This window comes from Salvia hispanica, chromosome 5 (assembly GCF_023119035.1).
Source record: "Salvia hispanica cultivar TCC Black 2014 chromosome 5, UniMelb_Shisp_WGS_1.0, whole genome shotgun sequence".
Taxonomy (NCBI): Eukaryota; Viridiplantae; Streptophyta; class Magnoliopsida; order Lamiales; family Lamiaceae; genus Salvia; species Salvia hispanica.
The window spans coordinates 26781150-26804312 of NC_062969.1; the positions used below are offsets into that span (position 1 = coordinate 26781150).

The 23163-nt window shown below is 35.1% G+C and overlaps 1 protein-coding gene and 1 pseudogene across 1 annotated transcript; one reads left to right on the plus strand and one right to left on the minus strand.

Annotated features, from left to right (window-relative positions):
• Positions 1-2960: 2960 nt before the first annotated feature.
• On the minus strand, positions 2961-4427 carry LOC125187673 (1-aminocyclopropane-1-carboxylate oxidase homolog 1-like). Its single transcript, XM_048084298.1, has 3 exons — positions 3849-4427; positions 3368-3692; positions 2961-3286 (listed from the first exon to the last, which is right to left on the minus strand). The coding sequence occupies exons 1-3, from the start codon at positions 4373-4375 to the stop codon at positions 3032-3034; spliced, it is 1107 nt and encodes a 368-aa protein (XP_047940255.1). The 5' UTR covers positions 4376-4427; the 3' UTR covers positions 2961-3031.
• Positions 4428-7841: 3414 nt separating this feature from the next.
• Positions 7842-12067, plus strand: LOC125187309 (annotated as a pseudogene).
• The last annotated feature ends 11096 nt before the right edge of the window (positions 12068-23163 follow it).

Consider the following 23163-nt stretch of genomic DNA (forward strand, 5'->3'; position numbering starts at 1 on the left):
TTTACAATATATTTTTGATGATTTTTCTAAATATAATTTGACCTTCAATATTATCACTTAATTTTGTGACATGCGAGTTAAATTGCTTCTTCAATTATTTATATTAAAGAATTTTAAAATTGAATATAGAACTTCTTTAATAATAAAAAAATTAAATAAGGATTATTTCTTGCATGTCACAAAATTAGGTGATAATATTGAAGGTCAAATTATATTTAGAAAATTCATCAAAAATATATAGTAAAGATATTTATAAAAAATATGAGTATATCATAAGTTTATTAAAAATATATACCCTTAAAAATATTGAGGGTATTTTTTTCCAAAAAAACTTGGAAATAGTAAAAAAGTACTTCAAATGATATTACTCCATAGTTGATGGACCTCAAATGATATTTTCAAAGTTTACGAACCTAAAATGATAGTACTTTGACAAAGTTCATGGACCAAAAATGATGTTCCCTCTATTTTTAATTATTTATAACATTATGAATATTTATTTTAATTAACACATATTTTTAACTATAATCATCATTATATTCTCTTTATCCTCCTTTTATTTTATTCCACTTATCTTAGAATTTTTCTTCATTGTTTGAAAGTTTATGTCCCGTGCATAGCACGGGTGATAATACTAGTTGTATGATAAAGTAAGAGAGATGAGGTGAATGATAGTTAAAGTAATGTTAGTTGATAGTGGGACTTACATTATTAAATTAATATAAATTTTTAAAAATGTAATGCACATGTTTTTGTGAGGCGGACGAAAATAGAAAGTGCACATATTTTTATGAGACGGATGACTGAGATGTAGTTGCACTACAATAGCAACAACCATCGACAGTTTTTCAAATTAAGGAAGTGAAATAAAATTGAAATACATATTAATCATGATTTATTTTGAATTATTTATAAATTGTTGAAATATTATCACTTTGAAATCAATTTTTATTTTTTAAGTTGATACATACTAGGAGTACATGATAAATAAAATTTATTTTCTGTCGTCGGATAAGGCTGCTTCGACGCAGCTACTGAAGGTACTAACTACTAACTATGTCCAACTCTTTGAATACTTTTAGGTGCCTATCACATACGGCCCACCCAACTTTTGATCTTGAATCCATCAACACGAATCCGATAAATTTATAATTCTTTGCTTACATTAATTATGTAAACAAACCTTTACTTAGGTACATGGGTTTTATAGTCCATATAAATTCCCTTTAATTGTATTCTCGATTATCAATCATGGAAACTGATTTTATACATCGGTGATATATTAAATCCAATTATTTTGAAATAATCAATATCAGGATTAATTGATCCAAGATCGACGGGTGATTCTTTAATATGTCTATCACAATTAGACCATTTCTAATGGTATATTAAAAATCAAACGAAATACATAATAGCTTCAATTTTACTGTAAAATCTAGTATTTAATATTAGATGGATTTAAACTACTATAACTTCATCAAAATAATGAAATTATTTTAGAATTGATCCAAATATGTCATATCTCAATTGAAATAATCAAAGTAAAGTAGTCAACACATGTGTTCGTCAATCCGTTCAATTAAAGGTCGAAAATAATTGGAAAGTCGCAATCTGTTCTACAAAGTGACCAATTTTTTCCATAGTTTTTGGCAAGTGCTAAAATTAATATATTCACGTGTTTTTCAAATTTTCTGATAAATACTTTGAACTTCATCCAATTTAGCCACTAGAATAGAAATAATTTTATACTCACATACTTTGAACTTCAAATATTCCTAAATATAAAAAATTAATTTTTTTATGTAAAATTATAATGTACTTTCATCATTCCATGGTATTAGACATTTCTTTTCGATATAGGCATTTTTAGTAAAGTAGATGACTTATCTAGGGAATAGGGATGAACCATCCCAAAATGATTATCTACCGTACCAAACATATAGTGTTAAGGGCATCCACAATGGATGCCCTAGTGGAAGCCCTATTGAGAGCCCTAGTGGTTGCCACGTTAGCATGCCCTATCTTTTTGCAATAGTGGAGCTCTAGTGCATGCCCTATCTCTTATCCACTTTTCATTTCAATTTTAAATCATTACTTTTTTAATTTGTTTTTAATTACTATAAATTATCAAAATATATTATTTCAAACACCACAAATGCAATAAAAAAAAAAAAACTACATTACTTAAAACTAAAATACTAAAAAAAAGAAAAAACCAAACTAGTCATCCAAATTCAACCTCTGCGCCAAATTCTTGATCATATTCTTAGTCCTCTGTCGGGCTTCCGGATCGGTTTCTTCACGAAGGCTGTTTTGGGCGTCAAGTATAAACCTATACTCAACCACCTCGCGATAACCTCCGAACTCTTCGATCGCCCTGTCCATGAGCTGAACAGATGGAGCAGGCGCAGCCTGCGGGGGGCCGCTGATCCGACGCGCCCGCCTTCGCCTTCCCTTTGGCCTGGGCTTTGGCAACCTTGGTACCAATGGGACGTCTAAAAGTAGACGTAGGCGTGCCGGAACTCCCTTCCGGCTCAGCGTTCAGATCCACGGGGAGATGGGCCGCTTGCTCGTGTAATCGCCAGGCGACGGTGTTCTTCGTCCGCTTCGGAGCCGAGGATCCAACCGGTATCACTCCGTTGAACTTCTCCTTGTCCTTCAAGATCAGCCAAACATTGTACAGCTTGAACCGCCCGAACTGTTGTTGGTACTCGGACAACGACTTGTTGAGGACATCCTCCATGCTCTCACCGCTAGCTCTTTCTCGTCCCTCGAGTTCCTGTTGTAGATATAGCAAAAGTTGTTGACGTGGAGCTTGATCCGATCCCAACACTTGCGCAGCTGAACCTTGGTCCGCTTGAACGCCCACTTCGGTTTCACCTCGTTGTAGCGTTCCTCAATGCGCGCGATCGGGCATCCATTGTGGATGCTCTAAATAGAGAGAGATAATACAATAAAAGTGAATAAGTTTACTAACTATTCTTGTAATAAAAAAGATGACTGAATTACGTGTAGGGAGTATATAATTTTACTAACTATTCTTGTAATAATCAAGAGCACGATAATCATCCATTCCAGTAGTCAGGAAATTCATTAAATAATCACCCATCGCAACAGCTTTGTAAACTGCAGGATTTTGTTTTGTTATCAGCTCCTCAATTGGCCCATAAATCTTACTTGTGTTATCTATGGGCCCTGAGAAAAAACATGCCACAGAAATTCTTGGTCCCATCCGATTTGCTATTGCTCTATGCTCATTGCTTCTTAATTTCCCATTCGACACCAACTGCTCCATCAAAAACAACATCAAATTACTAAAATATTGAATTTGAAGTCACGAATCACAATCTTTGAAGCATTTCCTTACCTGAAGAAGATCACCGATGTTGACGACTAAAGCTCCTTCAACCGGTTGAATGTCGATCCATTGGCCTTCACACAGAACCTGGAGGCCGCAAACAAGTTGGTTTTGTAGAAGAATTGTGAGGAATCCAGCATCCGAATGCTTGCAAGTTCCGATTGCAAGTTGAGGCTCAGGGCATGCCGGATAGTAGTGGCAATGGAGACGATGCCCCTTCGAACATTCCATCTTCCCCAGAAAATCAGTGTTTAGTCCCAGTGCCTCAGATAATAGCCCCAGCAGAATATTCCCCAAACTTTCCACATGTTTTGAGTACTCCACTGACGAATCTCTGTCATTAGTAAACATTTGAATAAGTTCTCCTGTTTGGTCTGTAACATTATAGCACTGTCCTCTGTCCCCATATATTTAGCTATCGAAACAGAGTATTTTGCAAATAAAATTAAATTAGTAGTACTATAAAGCATATGCTTCAAAAAAATTAAACCTGCAAACAGAGGGCAGTTCATCACGATCAAAGCTTGAATCACACGAAATGGTCAAGGTATCTTTCCAGGTTGCAGTTTTGGACATGAAGAGATCATAGCTGCTTTGATATCTCACACTTTTGGTTGTATCCCGAGTATAATACCTCTTCTTCTCATCCACATCCTGCTCGTGGAAACGGCGCACCCCATCGATCATTCCATCGCAAACAGATTGAGGAATCCCGTGGCTCACCACTTGGAAAAACCCCCATGTTTCAGCAGCGCTTCTCACTTGTTCAACAATCTCCCTTCGCCTACCGCAACCGTCGATGCCGCGCAGATTGATCACCGGAACTTGGACTTGACCCTTTTTGTGTTTCAGCTCCGCAGCCAGCTCCTCCGGTGGCCTCACGAAGATTTGTGGGAGCTGGAACAAACCCGAATCGCAGAGGCCTTTGACGCCGGCTTTTGTGTCGTCGAAAGCTTTGAGCATTTCGATGCGATCGTATTGTTGATAAACAGCTGATGAATCGATCCCTTGGGCCATTTATTTGGGTGTTTATGGTGATCATATGTTTATGAAGAAGTTTACATGGTTTATATTCTCTCAGTGTCTTATCTCAATAGACTGATGATGATTGGGAATAAGGACATGCTAGTATATGCAATAGTTTCAACTTAGCACGTTTTTTATGCTTTTTAAAGTGTATCACATGTCTAAATTGAAATCGATTTGTTTGATTGAAAAAATAGATTACAGATAAGATTAGTTGAAAAATGTTTGTTCTTTTTATTGGAAAAATAGATTACAGATAAGATTAGTTGAAAAATGTTTGTTCTTTTTATTGAAAAAATAATCAAATTCTATCTTGCATATGACTATTGATACTTCTTACGCATTAGCTATGTGACATAACCAAATTATATTCTGTTAAGTGTTAGTTAAGTTAAAATGAACAAAGGATGAAGTTTGAGATATAAAAAGATTGTCGAATACTCGTGCCATTTACATACTAGTATATATATGTCACAGTTCCACTCAGCATGCTTTTACTGCTTTTAGGATTTTATCACGTCTAGGAAGTCAATTTATTTGAATGAAAAAATGTGTGATGGATAATATTAATTGAAAATGTTTGTCATTTCATCGCAAAAATAAACTCTATCTTGTAAATGTATACTTATTTATAAGTACTTTTTACGCATTCTCTATATGGCATAACCGAGCACATTGGTCTCACTAATATAAATTAAATTATATCATGGCATGAGACAAAAATCAATAGTTGTTGTGCCCAAAAAAAAAATGATTACGCAGACCGTGTCATATACATGGAATTTACACGTTCCAAAGGCCTAAATTTAATCGTTTTGAATGTACTCCCTCATTCCTTAATAATTTTCATCATTTAATGGTATACAGGTTTTAAAAAATGAATAACAAGTTCATTGAAAAAGTTAGTGGACATGTCCTACTTTTATATACTTCTTCCGTCCCAACTAAGTTAGAGTTGTATTCGTTTTTGAGATGTCTGAACTAAGTTGACTTATTTTATTTTTTAACAAAAAAATAAAACATCCAATCACTCTTATATTATTCCACTATCTACTTTAATCTCTATTTATCTTTCTTATTTTATTTCTCTCTCATACTTTTCAATACAATTCTTAATCTATATGCTCAAAAGTTATGTCTCAACTTAATTGGGACGGATGAAGAATTAGTTTTATGGAGTAATAAAATATGAGTGTGAATGAATTAAGGGGAATGTATGGTCAAAAATGTTAAAAATGATGAAATAAAAATAAGTAATAAATTTTCAGGAATATTCTCTCCGTCTTTTAAATAGACCAATTAAGGATGACTCAAATTTTAATGCATAACTAGTATTACACCCGTGCATAGCACGGAGTAAAATATTTTTTAAAAATATAATTTAGGTTATAAATTTATTAAATAAAATTAGAAACAATATCATTATATGAAATATGTATATAATAAATATAGATCAATAATAGGAGTATGAAACAATTAATCACAAATTATAATATTACAATGTTAAATCATAGGAGAAAATACTATCATAAAAGAATTGAACAAAAGAGGAATCACCATAAATTTTGAAAAACTTATTTATACTCTACATTACCTGTTGATTTTAACGAACACTATTAAAGTTCTTTATCAATAAAATATCTACTCACGTCTTTAATAAAACACAAATACAATTAGTCACTACAACATTAATTTAATATTAAAACAATTAAAGAAATATTCCTACTAATCAACAGGTATAACTCCAAAACCTTTTCACTTTTTTTATTTGGAGTCTATTCACTTCCTCCAATATACTAAAAGGTCTAAAAAAAATTTTATGTATCAACTTTATAAAATAATTATTCTTAACAAAAATCAGTTTTATGTAAACTATAATAGTATATCTAATTTAAAGTGACAGTCTATATATATATAGACCTTCACAATGAAAATGTAATAATTTTTCAACTTCACAAATAGTATCACTTTCCTATCCCATATAATATGTCACTCTAATAATCTATTTTTTGTCCGAACAATCTAAATAAATATTCGAATGGTCCACGCACCATCGATTTCCACTGGTCCATCGATTCACCTTATTAATTCAAATTTATAATAATTAAGTAAAATCCTCATTAAAATATGCATGTAAAATAATTTAACATACAACAAAATAAGGAGTAACAAATTTGATTAAAAATTAGCAACTAATCCAACACATGATATTGTTTTGTTAAGATAAATCTAAACTTAAAATAAAATATGCATATCGATTTAAATAAAAATAAATTATTGTAAATCAACTTCACATAGATATAAAAAGTGAATTTATTAATATTTAATTATTTATGAGAGAAATTGTTGTTGAATTTATTATTGTGTTTGGGAAATAACACTCGAGATTATTCGAAGGAAAAATCAAAAATAACAATAAATTTACATCTATCCGAGCCACTAAATTCAACTAAATTTTGAAGCTCAAACAACCACCACTAATTAAATAAAGCCAAACACTTGTAGCTCAAACAACCACCACTAATTCCACATAAATCAAGCCAAACACGTGATTTATATCCAAGACTAATCTAAACCCCCAAGCCTCTTCATCGGGCTCATTTTCCCCTTCATCGTCCGCCCCAGGCTCCTAATGGCATGTAAAAGATAAGTAAGAATAATGGATTATATGAGACAACTAACCTTGGTCCAAAACAAAACTCACATCTTCATATAAGTCACAAAAGAAAATTTTGCAATGAGAATTATGTTATCCAATAACATACTCACACAAGACCTTGATTCCCTTCAGCTCAGCGTTGCTCAAGTGGAGCATGCGTAGCTTGTTTAGACACAATTTTTCCAACCCCCAAGAGTTGAACTATTTTTAAGCTCAATGGCACGATTTTCATCTTCAACAACATTGTATTCAAATCACTCTTAACTACACATATATAGTAAACGTTTTTGCATGTTCAATTAAAAACCTTTCCACCTCCAAGCCATTCAATTTATCAACAAAAACCATTGCAATTCCACTCCCCCTAATTATCACCAAAATAACTAAAATCTTTCCATTTTCCTAATTATCGTAGCATAGTATTTAAATCACTCTTAACTACATATATATAAATACGAAACATTTTTGCATGTTCGATTTCCCCACCCTTGTAAAACCTCCCACTTACCACTCCCTCCATGCATGATCGTGGTTTTAACATATTTGCTTCCACTTAACCACACACTTTTAGCCCTTTAATTATATATTTTTAATTTAATCTAATTTTTAAAAATGAAATAGCAATCTTGAATCACACGTTTTTAGCCCCTTACATATACATTTTTAATTTAATATAACTTTTAAAATTAAATGACAATCTTATAAATTTCTCTAAAAGTTGCATGTTATTAGATTACTCTTCGTCTTTTAAATAGACCCAATGACTCAATTTTTAATGTATAAGATAGACGGAGAAATAAGACTTCATCTACTGTTGGCTGATCTTGGATGAGGAATTTTCGAAAGGAATTGTTGCAAAAACGCCACCTCCCATTGGCCACTATGAAATCCACCTTATCCAGTGAAGAGAAGAAGATTTCGGCTTCCAAAGAAGCAGCAGAATCCATAAGTGAAGCTGCAGTTGCACGGGCTAGCCTAGTAGCCATATTTCTTCTTCGAGTAGCCAATTGAAGCGTGTGGTTTGAAGAATTCAGAGTTAATTGTGACAAAGAAATCTCTCAAGAGCGAATGCCACACGTCTGAGGTCTGAGATTTCGGACTTGTTATCCAGCTGCATAGCTTCACTAATTACTACTTGTACGTTTTGAACTCCAATTCGATTTTCTCTCTCTCTCTTTTGGCATGTGTAGGCAGGCGCTTGGAGTTAAGGAGTCTAGTAATTCTAAGAATTTGAAACCACAAAAGGGCACAGGGAAGGCCAAGAGTGAAGTTTGTCAATTCTGGACAACTACATGATGGTAGGAAGGCTGCCCTGTTACCTGAATCTGATATTTCAACAAAATGTGATATGGATACTTTACTTCATAACCTAGAAGTAAGTCTGATTCAGATGATAGTGACTCTAGCTCATCAGTTTGTGTCTCTTGATGATAGACTGATAGTAAACCTGTATATGTACACGGTATGACCTACGCTACCTTTATGTCTTTCTTCGTTGTGATTCTAGACTTATACTCTGCTTTATGTAACGGTACTTGTTTGATTCTCTAGAGAACTATCAGACAGGTTGGCGGTTTGCATATATAGCTACTTTTATGTTTTAACATCGAAACACTTGTCATTGTAGAATTGAAATATTTGTTATGATATGGTACATAAGTATTGCTAGTAAAATTCCTCCGATCTGGCAAGCTTCCTATGAGCTTGAGTATATAAGCCAGTTAGTTCTAACACCATATATTATTCAATGGTGCAGGAAGGAGTCGTCGCAGTTTCCCTGAGAATGCTGGTGCTGCTGGTACTTTTTATAATTAGGTACCTTGCAGCCTTACCATCAGCACTAATGACAAATCTACTTATACGGACACACTTCTCTTGGACTTTCCTCAACCATTTTTGACAAACGTCTATATCTCCAAGCAGGCAAAGGCTGCTGCTCCCTTGTTATGGAGCCATGTTATGGTCAGTGGAAGTGAATATTTAACAGTATAGCTCTTTTTGGTATATAATCCATATTGTTTACTTGATCATTCTAAATGGAATGAACTGCCAACCAACTTGTTATAGAGACATCCACTCGGGAGTATATATTTATTTTTCTTCTTTTGCATTTTGAAATCAATCTAGCCTTGTTCAAGTTGAAGGACAGATCAAGCTTTCAAGCGGAGAGTTTGAGCTCTTCGCAGAAGAACTCCTAATGAGTGATTCTATTGTAAGAGTTAAGGGATAATTTGTTTGATTCACAAAAAAATATTTGGAGTGCCTGAAAAATTGACCCTTATAAGCATGGTTCTGCTGCATTGCTGGACATGCTTTGGCATACTTACCAATATTATTAATGGTGTGATGTTGCATATCGATTAGAGAAAAAGCTTGTGCTTATTTTCCACATTCTAATGTTTTTGTGAGTTAAGATAGTTGAGAAATATGACACTATGTTGTACATCATATTCTAGGTTTTTGGTGCTCTCCGCATGCCAGTTAAAATGTTTTTGATGTGGAACTCAAAGATGATAATATATGGAGGCAGGGATGAAATTGTTGGGATCATTACTTGGGGCTAGCAATCTCTTAGTTTAAAGGGTAAGTAAGCTAGATTACCTATTGTATCTTCACATGGATTCAATAATTGACTTCCTTGCCAACTTTCTTTTGGCAGGAATCCTCTCTTATACATTCAAATGCAAGCCTTGGAGTTCAAGGTCAAGGTTCAATAAATTTATCTGGTCCTTGAGATTGTATTGAAGCTCAGCACTTAGTTTTGTCGTTGTTTTCTAGCATCAAGTATGCCATCTATGAGTATATGTTTCTTCTGAGCCTGATTCATCCATCAAGGTATGGACTGGAGTATATGTTTACTTTCTCAGTATATTGATTGCCAATAACTTGCAGGCAGTTTTCAGAGAAGATAAGCTTCGTAAGGATATTGAAGATCTTCAAAAACGAGATCAAGTAAGTTTGGCCTTTGCGATGATAGATCTTCTTGCTGGAAAAGCATCTCAATGTATATCATTTAATGTGGAATTATTTCTAGGCGAGTGAGCGTAGGTGCGAGGAGTTAATAACACAAGTTCCCGACTCCACCAGACCCCTTTTAAGGCAGATTGAAGCAATGCAGGTTTTGCTGTGCACTCAGTATCTTTTTAGATGATTAGATTTGTTTACCTTGCGGTACTCATTCATGCATAATGATTAATCTCAGGAAACAGCAGCCAGAAGGGCTGAAGCTTGGGCTGCTGTAGAGAGATCACTAAACTCACGACTTCAGGTTTCTGAACGATTTGCCTCTTACATGTGATTATGGTTTTGATGCACCTAAATTAATTCTTGATATAAATACAGGAAGCAGAGGCAAATTCCGCTGCTGCGCTCTATCAGTGAACGTTTAACTCAAACTTCATCTTGGATAAACGTTCTTGAAGCTCAGGTATTCTTACTCTAATACTTGATCAAAGTAACTTTGCTAATTAAATTGAAGATCAGCTTATGGTAGAGGAGTTTTGCAGATATCATGCCTTAGAGCTGAGCAGACACAGCTGACAAGATCTCTTGAAAAGGAGAGACATAAAGCAGCTGACCATAGGCGGGAATATCTTGCTTTGAAGGAGGAAGCTGATACCAATGAGAGTCATGTGAATCAGCTCGAAGAAGAATTGAAGGTACTAAGGAGAAAACATAAGGAGGAGTTGCATGATGCACTGATGCATCAAGAGCTTCTTCAACATGTAGCACTTTTAGTTCTAGCCAGAAATTACGTTATTAGCCTCTCTTTGTTCTGTAATGCTTGATGCTGCAAATTTTGTTCCTGTTTATAGTTTTACTTTTTGGGCTGGACTTCTCCTTATGTTTGCATGAATCTCGAACGCCTTATATGGCTAAATTAATGATTGAAAATTAGTTGAAGTTTTAGTTCCACACACTAGCTTATTGATAAGGTTGTTATACGTAAACAGGAACTAGAGCGGGAAAAGGTTGCTCGTCTGGATCAGGAAAGGGCTGCCCGCGTTCATCTTCTACCGTCCCCGATCAAGTTCCCATAGCTAGGCAGAAGTCAGCTGGATTTGATAGTGGTATTTTCCATCTGCTATACACAAGAAACTTGTATGTTTCGTCTACTGATGATTTTGATGCTCTACTTTAACAGTCAATTTGACTCGTAAGACTCGAGTGCGAGCAGCTTGAACAGTATGGAAGAAAGTTTTTTCTTGCAGACCACTTTGGGCTCATGAATAGAAGTGTCGGGGATGGTCATGAGTCCATATTATATGAAGAGTATGACATCCAACACTTTTGAAGCTGCTCTTCGTCAAAAGGAGGGAGAGCTTGCATCATATGCTTCAAGATTGGTATGGAGCGATATCTGGTTCAGTTTACTACACCTAGTGATAATTATGCAAAATTATCTCTTAATTATTTATCCTCGTATGAAGGTGTTCTGTTTAGAATCTTTCCAGTAACTGGAGTTTTTCTATCAATCAGGCTTCTTTGGAATCCATTCGTGACTTGCTTGCAGAAGAATTAGTCAAACTAACAGCAGAGGTGAGGTTTTGTTGTTGTTTTTCATCTTCTTTGTGTCTGATTTGCAAGCACATGAGTTCCTTTTGATCTATCCAGCTAGTTTAGGTTGTTATTGCTGTAGAGCAGGATTATAACTTCAGAATAAATAAGATCAGATCAAAACCCTCCTAGTTACTGAAAAAAAAATTCTTTTAACCTCAGCCCCCCTTATGGCTATGGATTGTACTTGCAGTGTGAAAAGTTACGGACAGAAGCTGCTGCACTACCAGGAATTCGAGCAGAATTAGAAGCTCTCAGAAGGAGACACTCAGCTGCACTGGAGCTGATGGGTGAACGTGATGAAGAGTTATCTCTACTTTTTTTGCTCTACAGCTTGCCAACGTTAACTATTTTATTCCACCGTGATGCATTTGTATAGGAAGAAAGAAAACTTATCTGGATGTTGATCAGAACCCCAAGTTTATAAATATCAAGCATGTTTTCTTTTGAACACATGCATTTTATCATTACTGTTTCAAAACAAAACACCTTTTATGTTAGCTTTCATTTGAAAAATTCAAAGTGGACATCTAATCTGATATTGAAATGGACAATTTGTGTTGTTGGAAGAAATCCGTGCTGATATTGTTGATCTATAGGAGATGTACAGAGAGCAAGTAAATTTGCTAGTGAATAAGGTGAAATGTTGATTATCCATCATAATTTCATTCATCTCACATGTTCATCTGTTATCTGTATTGTACTGTTTGCAGATTCACATACTAAGTTCATCAATGACTGCTTCATGATAGTGTATAAATATTTCCGGGCTTCCAGTATGTTGCATTTTTGCCACAAATTATTGTATACGGCTTCAGTTTTGCCACTTTTAAGGCTCAAGTTAGTTCGATCTAGCGTGTATCGATGTATACTGTACTCTGTATAGTGCGATATAAGAGTGTGCAGTAAGTTAAGCTACAAAAATTTGTTCATACATAACACTTTTTGAAATCAACTAAAGAGTCTTGAGTAGTCATGTTGAAATACCGAACCCAAGCAATGATCTCGTTTTCTATAATGTTGACATTTTAAAAACTTTAAATTGAGATGGAGAGATGTATCTTTCGTTGGAACATTTATGTTTTGGGATTTAATCACGTGTGAACAATGTTGCTACTGTGGCATTTGTGATGGTATCCACTTATAAAATGAAAAATGACTTCCATGATTTTCTGCAAATATTTAGGGTAGGTAAATCATGAAAATCGCTCTACCTTGGAGAAATTGAATGGTAAACCTTTTTTTTTTAATTGAAACTGAGGCTTCCTTGGATCAAATTTCTTTGGTTCTTTATTAGTTCAACATGAGTGCATACCTCAAGCCATTTTGGGAATGGATGTTATCTGCCAAGCCAAGTCTGGTATGGGGAAAACTGCTGTTTTTTTGTTATTTCGACATTGCTGCAGATAGAAGCTGTTACAGGTTGAGTTGCAGCTCTTGTGCTATGCCACACAAGGGAGTTGGCTTATCAGGCATGTTTCCTATTTCTGAACGAGTTTAAAGTTTAGACTTGCGTATATGTGTGACTAGATATGTTTGTTGCTTTGATAAATGATTTGGTACTGTTTTTTTTGTCTTATTTGTATATTCTCTGTTTTGAATATTGCAGTCTGTCAACATTAAGATCCACAAAGATCTTCTGAAGAATGAATGCCCTCACATTATGGTAGGAACACCAGGAAGGATTCTTGGTCTAGCAGGTGACATGTATGCCAAGAATACAGTGGTGAAAGCACTGTATGCTTGCTGTATCATGCTCGCCTATGCTCTATCCGACATCTGATGATTCATTTCAAATGGTTTCGTGGGCAGGGGTTTCAAATAGTTGGAGAAGTAGGTTACTTTGAGCAGCGGTGGTGCACTAGTAAAGACTCTGCAAGGAGTGATTCAGAAGAACCAGGACCTCAATTCGGGCCATGCACGTTGTCAATTCATTTCGTACTGGATAAACATTAGCTTCTCATGGGGCGCCCTAATATGCTTTAACTGTTATATTTACTTGGATGATGAGGCAAAGATGACAGATAAGATTAGTTGAAAAATGTATTGGAAACAAATCATATTCTATCTTGCATATGGCTATTGACAGCGCTACAATAAACTGAGTTTGCTGGAGAAGAACCAACTGAGTACTACTATTTAATGAAGTTTAGTTTTTATTAAATGGAGTACATCACCAGTTTGATCGTGTCAAGTAATTGATAGATTTTCAAGGACTTGTGTTGGCCAAGTTGATGTCAACATCTTTTTTTACAATACTTTGGAGTACCACTGTTTTTCTAGTTCTTTCTACTTTATATAGTTTTCTAATAAATTGAGAAAAAATTACAATTTTTCAACAAAATAAGTTAACACAACTAAAATTCTTAAATTAGATAAGCATATGACACGATTTACAATTGATTCTTCCACCACAACTCACATTAAACAATTTTTCTTGATAAACTCCAACTAAGGAGTATCCATTATTGGAATTAAAACATTTAGGGGGCATTCAACAATAATCTATACACATCTTTAATGAATCTAGTACCTTTCTTTGTTGGACAGCCAACGTGCCTTTGCCTTTGGAATCCACCAATTCACCATTTCCCATCTTGACTTTTGGTTTGACGGAACAGTCGATGTCGGTGAAGATGCTCTCATTTGGCGTCATATGGTTGTTGCATCCACTATCAATGAACCATGTGTCATTGATTTCTTCTTTCGAAATTTGACAAGCATAGAACAAATACTCGTGGTCTTCTTCAGAACAATTGGCATGGTGTTTTTCTTTGTTCCTGCAGCCTGCTTCCTTGTGCCCAAACTTTGAGCAGTGCGAACATTGAGGTTTTCCTTTGTGGTAGCAATCACTTTCTAAATGATTTGTTTTGTTGCAAATACCACAAGGAGGATATTCACCATTTATTTCCTTCCATTTGCTATCACTTGATCTCTTGAGATAGACTTTGGATTGAAAAGCATTTTCCAAAGTTTCTTCACTTCTTCTGGTCAATCTTTGCTCATGTGCTTGCAAAGACCCCATGAGTTCTACAAGTGATAATGTAGATAAGTCCTTCGATTCTTCGATGGCTGCAACTACATGGTCATACTTTTCGGTGAGACTGATCAAGAATTTTTGAACAACTCTTGACTCTTCGATTGTTTCTCTATAAGATCTCATTTGATTGGTAAGATCAATTACTCTGGTGCTATATTGTATAGCATTCTCAGAATCTTTCATTTTGAGATTTTCCATTTCTCTTCTCAAGCTTTGAAGCTTAATGGTTTTGACCTTTGAACTCCCTTGGAATTCTTGTTGCAAGATCTCTCATGCTTCTTTTGAGGATGTGGCTCCCATCAATCTGGGAAAGATGGCATCGCTTACGGCCATTTGAAGGTTGAATAATGCCGTAGCATCTTTTTGTTGTTCCTTCTTTTCTACCGCAGCAGTGTTGCCTTCTGGAGGAATCTGTACGCCTTTTTCTATCACATCCCATAGATCTTTTGATAGAAAAAATGTCTTCATTTTGATACTCCAGAAATCATAGTTTTCACCAGCAAAGACGGGCAGTTGTTGACTTGCTCCAGAATTTGCCATTTTCTTCCACGCCTTGATATAAGAACGACTTGGCTCTCGATACCACTTGTTGGAAATTTATGTGGAGATAAATGAAACAAGACCAACAAGGTGAATACTTTGTATAGAGAACTCTTGTTGAATACTTGAATGAAAAATGAGTACAAGGATCATCCTATTTATACTAGTGTAGGAATGCACTAGTTGGATGAACCTACACAAATACATGTATCATAATTAAAGTAATACATAGAATTAATACTAGAAGTTGGACCATTAGTTCATGAATCTAGGAAATACATTAATCTTCAATAGTTAGAGCTTCGATTTTTAGTTTGTCAAGAGGTGAATTATTATGTAACATTAAATGAAACCGTATTACTATGTTTGCACAAATTGAAGTTATACACTGTCAAACATTTTGGGTAACTAAAATCATAGAAGTATTACCGTGAATCTTCTACCCATTCAAAAAAAAAAATTGGAATTTCAATTCAAGTCTTCATACAAACAACAGGGCAGCGCCGACCAAGATAGAGAGGATTTTGAGCTACATATTTAGATAATTTAAAACCTTGTAAACTGAAAATATGAAATGTTGTCAAAATCTTTTACCCCCTTAAATTTAGGGTATTTTACATGAATTTTAACTAAACCCTAGAAAATTACCTCTCAAACCGAAAATTTGTGCGTTTTTCAAACAGTGGATAACCTAAAGTGGTTCAATTCAGGATTTTAGGGTATTTGACATGAATTTTAACTAAACCCTAAACGATAACTCTGCAAATCGACAATTTGTGTGTTTGAACCCAAAGTAGTTCAAATCAGGATTTTAGGGTATTTGACATGGATTTTAACTAAAATCTAAACAATTACCTCTGTGGATTAATAATTTGTGCATTTTTGAGCAGTGGAGACCCCAAAGTGGATCTCTTTTCACAAAAGAAACCACTCGTGGGGTTCTCTATTCAAAAATCGAAACCACCTTTCCTCAATCTTTTGGAGTTCCGAATATTGCATTCACTGTAAGAAAAAAAAAATGACTCACTGAGAAAGATAGTACTGCCTCCGTTCAATAGGAGTCATTTTGTTTTTCTTAATCTCCGTGTCGAAAAAAAATGCCTCCATTGCTATGGAACGGAGGAGTAGAAGATGGAACATATAGTAGAAGAAGAAAATGGTAATATTATATAGTAGGGTTAAATGAATTAAACAATCAAACAATCAAGTTTATGAGATTAATGGGCTAGATTAGTTTTATTGTTATAATGAGTCTGTTTACATTATTTAATTAGCTGGCTTAATGGGTTTAGATTAGTTTGTTTTCTATATATGGTCCAAGCTAAATTTAATTCCAAGTTGTGTAATGGATTCTAAATATTGAGGTTAATTCTCTATTTCTACAAATTATAACTGTATAGTATAAAATTATTGATGATAGAGAAGTAACAATACACAAATGAATTTATTAATAATATCTTCATGGATTTTCAACATTCTTTACTGAATTATGAATCTTCTACTTTAATATTACATTTTAATTTAAACCACCTGATTGATGACTCTCTTTCCTACAGCCTTTCTGCACCAGTCCAATGGAACAAAGAGATTTCAACAACATCTTCCAGAGAGAGTTGCACAAAGAGGGGATATATCAGGCCTCGACTTTCTTCTCTCTAGCGAAGGGGTACACGAAGCAGTCTCATACAGCATGTGCTTCATATTGTGCGTGCGAAAGCCTCAACACTGACCGGGTCTCTGCCTCTTCACTTAGCCGCAGAGAAAGGTCATCATGCTATATGTAAACTGCTCATAATGGCGTACCCAGAAGCATGCATTGAGCGCAACACTAATGGAATGAATCCACTTCACTTGGCCGCCCAGGGAGGCCATCTTGAAGTATGCCGACTCTTGCTTGATAGTTGCTCACTGGCGTGCATGGAGCTAGATGTTAATGGCTTGAATCCGATTCATGTTACCACCCTGAAGGGGAATGTTGATGATGTACTCTGGTTTTTTTATTAGCCATAGTTCGTCTTATTGCTGTGAAACAAAGGCTCGGTAACATGAAAACGATTCTGCACGCGTGCGTCCACTTGGGCTGATTAGATTCCATTAGGATTTTAGGACAACATCCCTCGTGGTCTGAGCTGAGATCAATAGTTGATGATGACGGAAACACAATGTTGCATCTCGCTGTCAAAATGATGAAACAAGAATTTGTGCATTTCTTTTTTTTTTTGAAAACAAAATAAGGAGCTTGCACAAGAACAACCGTGGAGAGTCTGAGCTTGATTTGACAAGAAACAATGAAGAAATGAAATTGTTGTTATCAACTCTCGTGTCATTGTCGCACAACTTTGTAGGAATCGATATGTGGATTGTTTGTTCTATACTTGAAGTCACATTGGTTTACTAATGCAGCTTCAACCCGCCTGGTGGCTTGTGGGTAGACGAAACCGGAGGTCATATTCCATATGTGCTCGATGACTATCAAAACATATAATACGTAAATACTCCATATAACTGGAAAAAGTCACGTACATAATTGGGTAGGTTTTGCTTTCCAAAAGAAAGATAAATTCCCTCATTAGTGTTCCATATATTGGTCCAAGGTAAAGGTCAGAGCATATAATACATTTGTTGACGAGATCAATGTGCGTGATGCCTATCAGAGCATATAATACATACTCCCCTCATCCACAAAAAATAGAGCAATTTGTGTATGGCACGGGTTTTAATGTAGAATTGGTAAAGTAAGAGAGAATGGAAAAAAAGTTAGAGGGAAGGAGAAAAGGTAAGAGAGAAGTAATGTTAGTGGAATGGTGTGTATGGTTATTATTTGTTGAAAACTTTCCATGAATGAATGTGCTCTATTTTTTGTGGACGGCCAAAAAGGGTAATTGTGCTCTATTTTTTATGGACGGAGGGAGTATATATTAAGAATTGGGTAGGTTTTACAGGAAAAAGTCACGTTGATGAATTGTTAGACATCAATAATGAAAACGATACATAATATTGAAATTCTACAATAGAAAAATATTAAAACGATATGGTGTAATATTTTTTAGAGGCTCGGGTGTTAACACTAGTTATTCTAAAGGAGCAGTTTGAAATATAGTAGCACTATTAATTAGTTTAGAGCTTTGATTTATAGTTTGTCAAAATAAAAAATTGTGAGGTGAATTGTTATGTAACATTAAATGAAGTCGTATTACTATGTTTGCACAAATTGAAGTCATACACTGTTAAACATTTTGGGTAACTAAAATCATATTATCATCTAGTCAAAAGTATTAATCTTCTACCTATTCAAAAATAAAAAATTGGAATTTCAATTCAATTCTTCATACAAACAACAAGGCAGCGCCGACCAAGATAGAGGGGATTTTGAGCTAAATATTTAGGTAATTTAAAACCTTGTAAACTAAAAATATGAAATGCTGTCAAAATCTTTTATGCCCTTAAATTTAGGGTATTTTACATGAATTTTAACTAAACCTTAGAAAATTACCTCTCAAACCGAAAATTTTTGCGTTTTTCAAACAGTGGATAACCTAAAGTGGTTCAATTTAGGTTTTTAGGGTATTTGACATGAATTTTAACTAAATCCTAGACGATATCCCCTGAAAATCATAATTTGTGCGTTTTTTACCCCAAAGTATTTCAAATCAAGTGTTTAGGGTATTTGACATGGATTTTAACTAAAATCTAAACAATTACCTCTGCAAATCGACAATTTGTGCTTTTTTGAACAGTGGACGCACGCGTGCAGAATCGTTTGCCTGTTTTCGAGCCTTTGTTTCACAGCCGCATAAGACGAACTATGGCTCAGAAAAAAAACCAGAGTACAACATTCCCCTTCAGTAGTGTGGCCTTTCGGTATATTTACCCAGTCCCCCCTAGGCTTAATGAGTTAAATATGGTTAGATAAGTTTGTTTTCAGTATTATTTAGTTGGTTTAATTGTTGTTGGCCGAGCTAAATTTAATTTCAATTTGTGTATTAATTAAAGGGTTTAAAATAATGAGGTTCAAAGTTAATTTATTTGATGTTGTTTCTTAAATTTATTGTCACATTTTAACTTAGTCACCTTACTCTCTTCCCTACAGACTCTCTCTGTATTCGCCTTTGATGTATTGCCACCAGTCTAAATGGAACAAGCAAATCTGAACCACATGTTCCGCAAAGTTACACTGACAGTCGATACATCGGCCCTTGACTCTTTTCTCTCTAATGAAGGGGCATATGAAGCAGTCTTATCACAGAACGTGCTTAATTCATTTTGTAGCATTAAACGAATATGAAGACTTGTTCAGGGCCTTGCTTCATCGTTTTCCCACACTTAAGCGCGTGAAAGCCTCGACATTGACCAAATACCAATGCAAATGGAACTAATCCACTCCATCTGGCTGCCCAAAAAGACCATCATCTTGTATGCGAGGAGTTGCTTGATAAGTGCCCAATGGTGTGCATAGTGTTGAATAGTCTAGGCATGTATGCGCTTCGTATTGTCGTTTTGAAGGAGAGTCTAGATGTACTCCGCCCACTTTTGAACAATAGTTTCACTAATAAGGATGTGAAGCAAAGGCTCCCACAAGGGCAAACCATCCTTCACGCGTGCATTGCCTCTAGCCAATTAGATTTTTTAAGGGTTTTAGCAGAAAAGCCTTTTCTGTGGTCCGGACTGAGAGGAGCCAAGGATGATGATAGAAATACAATGTTGCATATCGTTGTTGCAAATATGCAACATGAAAGTGTCCAATACCTGGTTTCTGAAAACAAAGTCACGTGCTTGAGCAACCACAAGATAGGGAAGTCCGAGCTTGATCTTGGAGGTGACAGCAATGAGTTGAAATTGGTGTTATCAAATATCGTGTTGGTACAGTATGTGTTTGTAGGAATTGAAATGAAGATAGTTTTCTTTATACTTCTAGCCACTTTGGCATATCATACCACTGCCTCTCCGCCTGGTGGCGTGTGGCAAGACGCCACCTCAGGCCATACCCCCGGTGAACCTATCCTTCTTCATACACAACCTTTTCTACTTCAAAATGTTAACCCTAGCCAATCTTTATGCATTTACTTTTAGTCTGGGTGCTATTATCCTCTGTGCCATACACTTATTCATTCCTCGGGTTGTCAACCCCAAAATTGTGGACATTGCACTAAATACTAGCCTTATGGCTGCATGCATAATGATTGCGATGAGTTATGTGTTCCTATATAGTATTATTGTTCCAGTACTTCACCAACATCGTCCACCCATATTGATTGCTATTGTATTGGTGGTTACAGTTGTGTCCTTCGCTGTCATTGGGTATCTGATTTCTATTGTCGTAAACCGAAACAGAAATCGATACCGAAATCGAAATCGAAATCAAAACCAATCTTGAGACAATGGATAGGAAATAAATAAAAATAAATAAATAAATAAATAAATAAAGGACGGGTTGAAAGGATATGAGGGGCTGAAGAGATGTAAAATGTTGTAGATAAGGAGGGAAAACCTACCGTGATTAGGATTTCCAATTTGTGCAGTCTAAAATGGTGGTGTTGGTCAAGGAAAATTACTTTGCAATGGTATTGTTAGTGGTGGTGGACATGGCGGTCAAGATAGAAAGGGTTGTTACAATGACGACAGTTGTATACAGAAAGGTGCATCCTATGAGAATGCTGATTTACCTTATGAGCTGGGCAGTGGAAGAGGAAATGATAGCTTCAGTAGGAACGTGCTTGTTGCCATTCTCAAGTTCTTCTACCATGAGTATCCAGGGCATTGTTCATCTGCTCCTTTGACAGGCTCCTTGGAGTATCTATTGAAAAATTTGCAGATTGAAGGTTTTTCAATAAAGTAGATGGGGAAATTCCAGTGGGAGCATCCAAAAGAAGGATTGATTCCCTCATTAGTGTTCCATATATTGGTCCAGGTTCAAAGCATATAATACATTTGTTGACGAGATCAATGTGCTTGCTGCCTATCAAAGCATATAATACGTATATACATAACTGGAAAAAGTCACGCATATAATTGGGTAGGTTTTGCTATCCAAAAGAAGGATTAATTCCCTCATTAGTGTTCCATATATTGGTCCAGGGGAAGGGTCAGGGCATATAATACATTTGTTAACGAGATCAATGTACTTGATGCCTATTAGACATCTACATTATTAAGACTACACAATCTACATTATTAGATGACACGTGACATTAATCTAACGGTTACATCACAAGATCCAATGACTGATATATATTGGGATGTGATCATGTCAATAAGTGAAATTCTGTAAAATAATCAAAGCAAATCTCAGTCATTGGATCTTGTGATGTAGCCGTTAGATGAATGTCATGTGCCATCCAATAATGTAGATTGTGTAGTCTAATAATGTAGCTCGACTAATAATGTAATGCATTTAGTGTAATAATGTAGATTGTGTAGTCTAATAATGTAGCTCGGCTAATAATGTAATGCTTTTAGTGTAATAATGTAGCTTTATTATCACAATCATCCAATCTAAGGATCCAAGGGCTGAGATTTGCTTTGATTTTTGACAGAATTTTACTTATGGACCATAATGCATGCGCTAGCGTGCTAACTAATTTACAGTAATAACTAATAGTAATACATTTCAATTCTGTGTATTAAAATTATCAACACAAAGACATAATTATATCAATACAACATGTAAATTTAAATATCAACACAAAGACATAAGTTTATCAATTGATAAATTTATTTCTTTGTATTGATATTTTTAACGTACAAAATTGATATAAGTTATTAGTTATTACTGTAACTTAGTTAGTATTTGATCACACACCTATATATATATATATATAGGGATGTATTCAAATACTTTTAATATCTTTTGTCCTTTTTCCTTCTTAATCCTAGCCCCACGATTTTGTCATCTGACGGTTAGATTAATGCCACGTGTCATTTAATAATGCACATTTTCATTCTAATAATGCACAGCGACTAATAATGCAACATTATAGACTAATAATGCACATTTTCATTCTAATAATGCACATCGGCTAATAATGCAACATTATAGACTAATAATGCATTGATCACAACCATCCAATTCAAGGATCCAAGGGCTGAGATTAAGAAGGAAATAGGACACTTAGGGTGCAAAGGAGCCTAACGCACCCCTATATATATATATATATAGGGATGTGATCAGGTCCATAAGTGAAATTTTGTCAAAAATCAAAGCAAATCTCAGCCATTGGATCCTGTGATGTAACCGTTAGATTAATGCCACGTGTCATCTAATAATGTAGATTGTGTAGTCTAATAATGTAGCTCGGCTAATAATGTAACGCGCTTTAGTCTAATAATGTAGATTGTGCAGTCCAATAATGTAACCCAGTTAATAATGTAACGCTTTTAGTGTAATAATGTAGCTCGTATATTATGATCACAACCATCCAATCTAAGGATCCAAGGGCTAAGATTTGCTTTCATTTTTGACAGAATTTTCCTTATGGACCATAGTGCTATATAGGGGCATGTTAGGGTGCCACCACCCCTTAAAATAACACCATACCACCATTTCTAGCCAATCATTTGTACACGTGGACGAATAATAAGCTGCCACGTGGCAAAAAAAAATTCTGGAAAAAGACGGGCAGCAATTTGCTGCTGTTCTTTAAACAACAATTTTTCTTGAACAACAATATCCGACACACTATACAGCAATCTATAGATTGCTGTCTACCGTATTGAATATTGGCTGTGTAGCGTTTATAATATTGCTGTATAAGCGTTGTCACGTTGTCATTTTAAGAGGGGTTGTCATTTTAACACAAACCATATATATATATATATAGGGGCGTATTATGCTCAATAAGTGAAACTTTGTCAAAAATCAAAGCAAATCTCAGCCCTTAGATCCTTAGATTGGATGGTTGTGATAAGTTACATTATTAACCCAAGATGCTACATTATTAGTCGAGCTACATTATTAGACTAAAATGCTACATTATTTTACTAAAA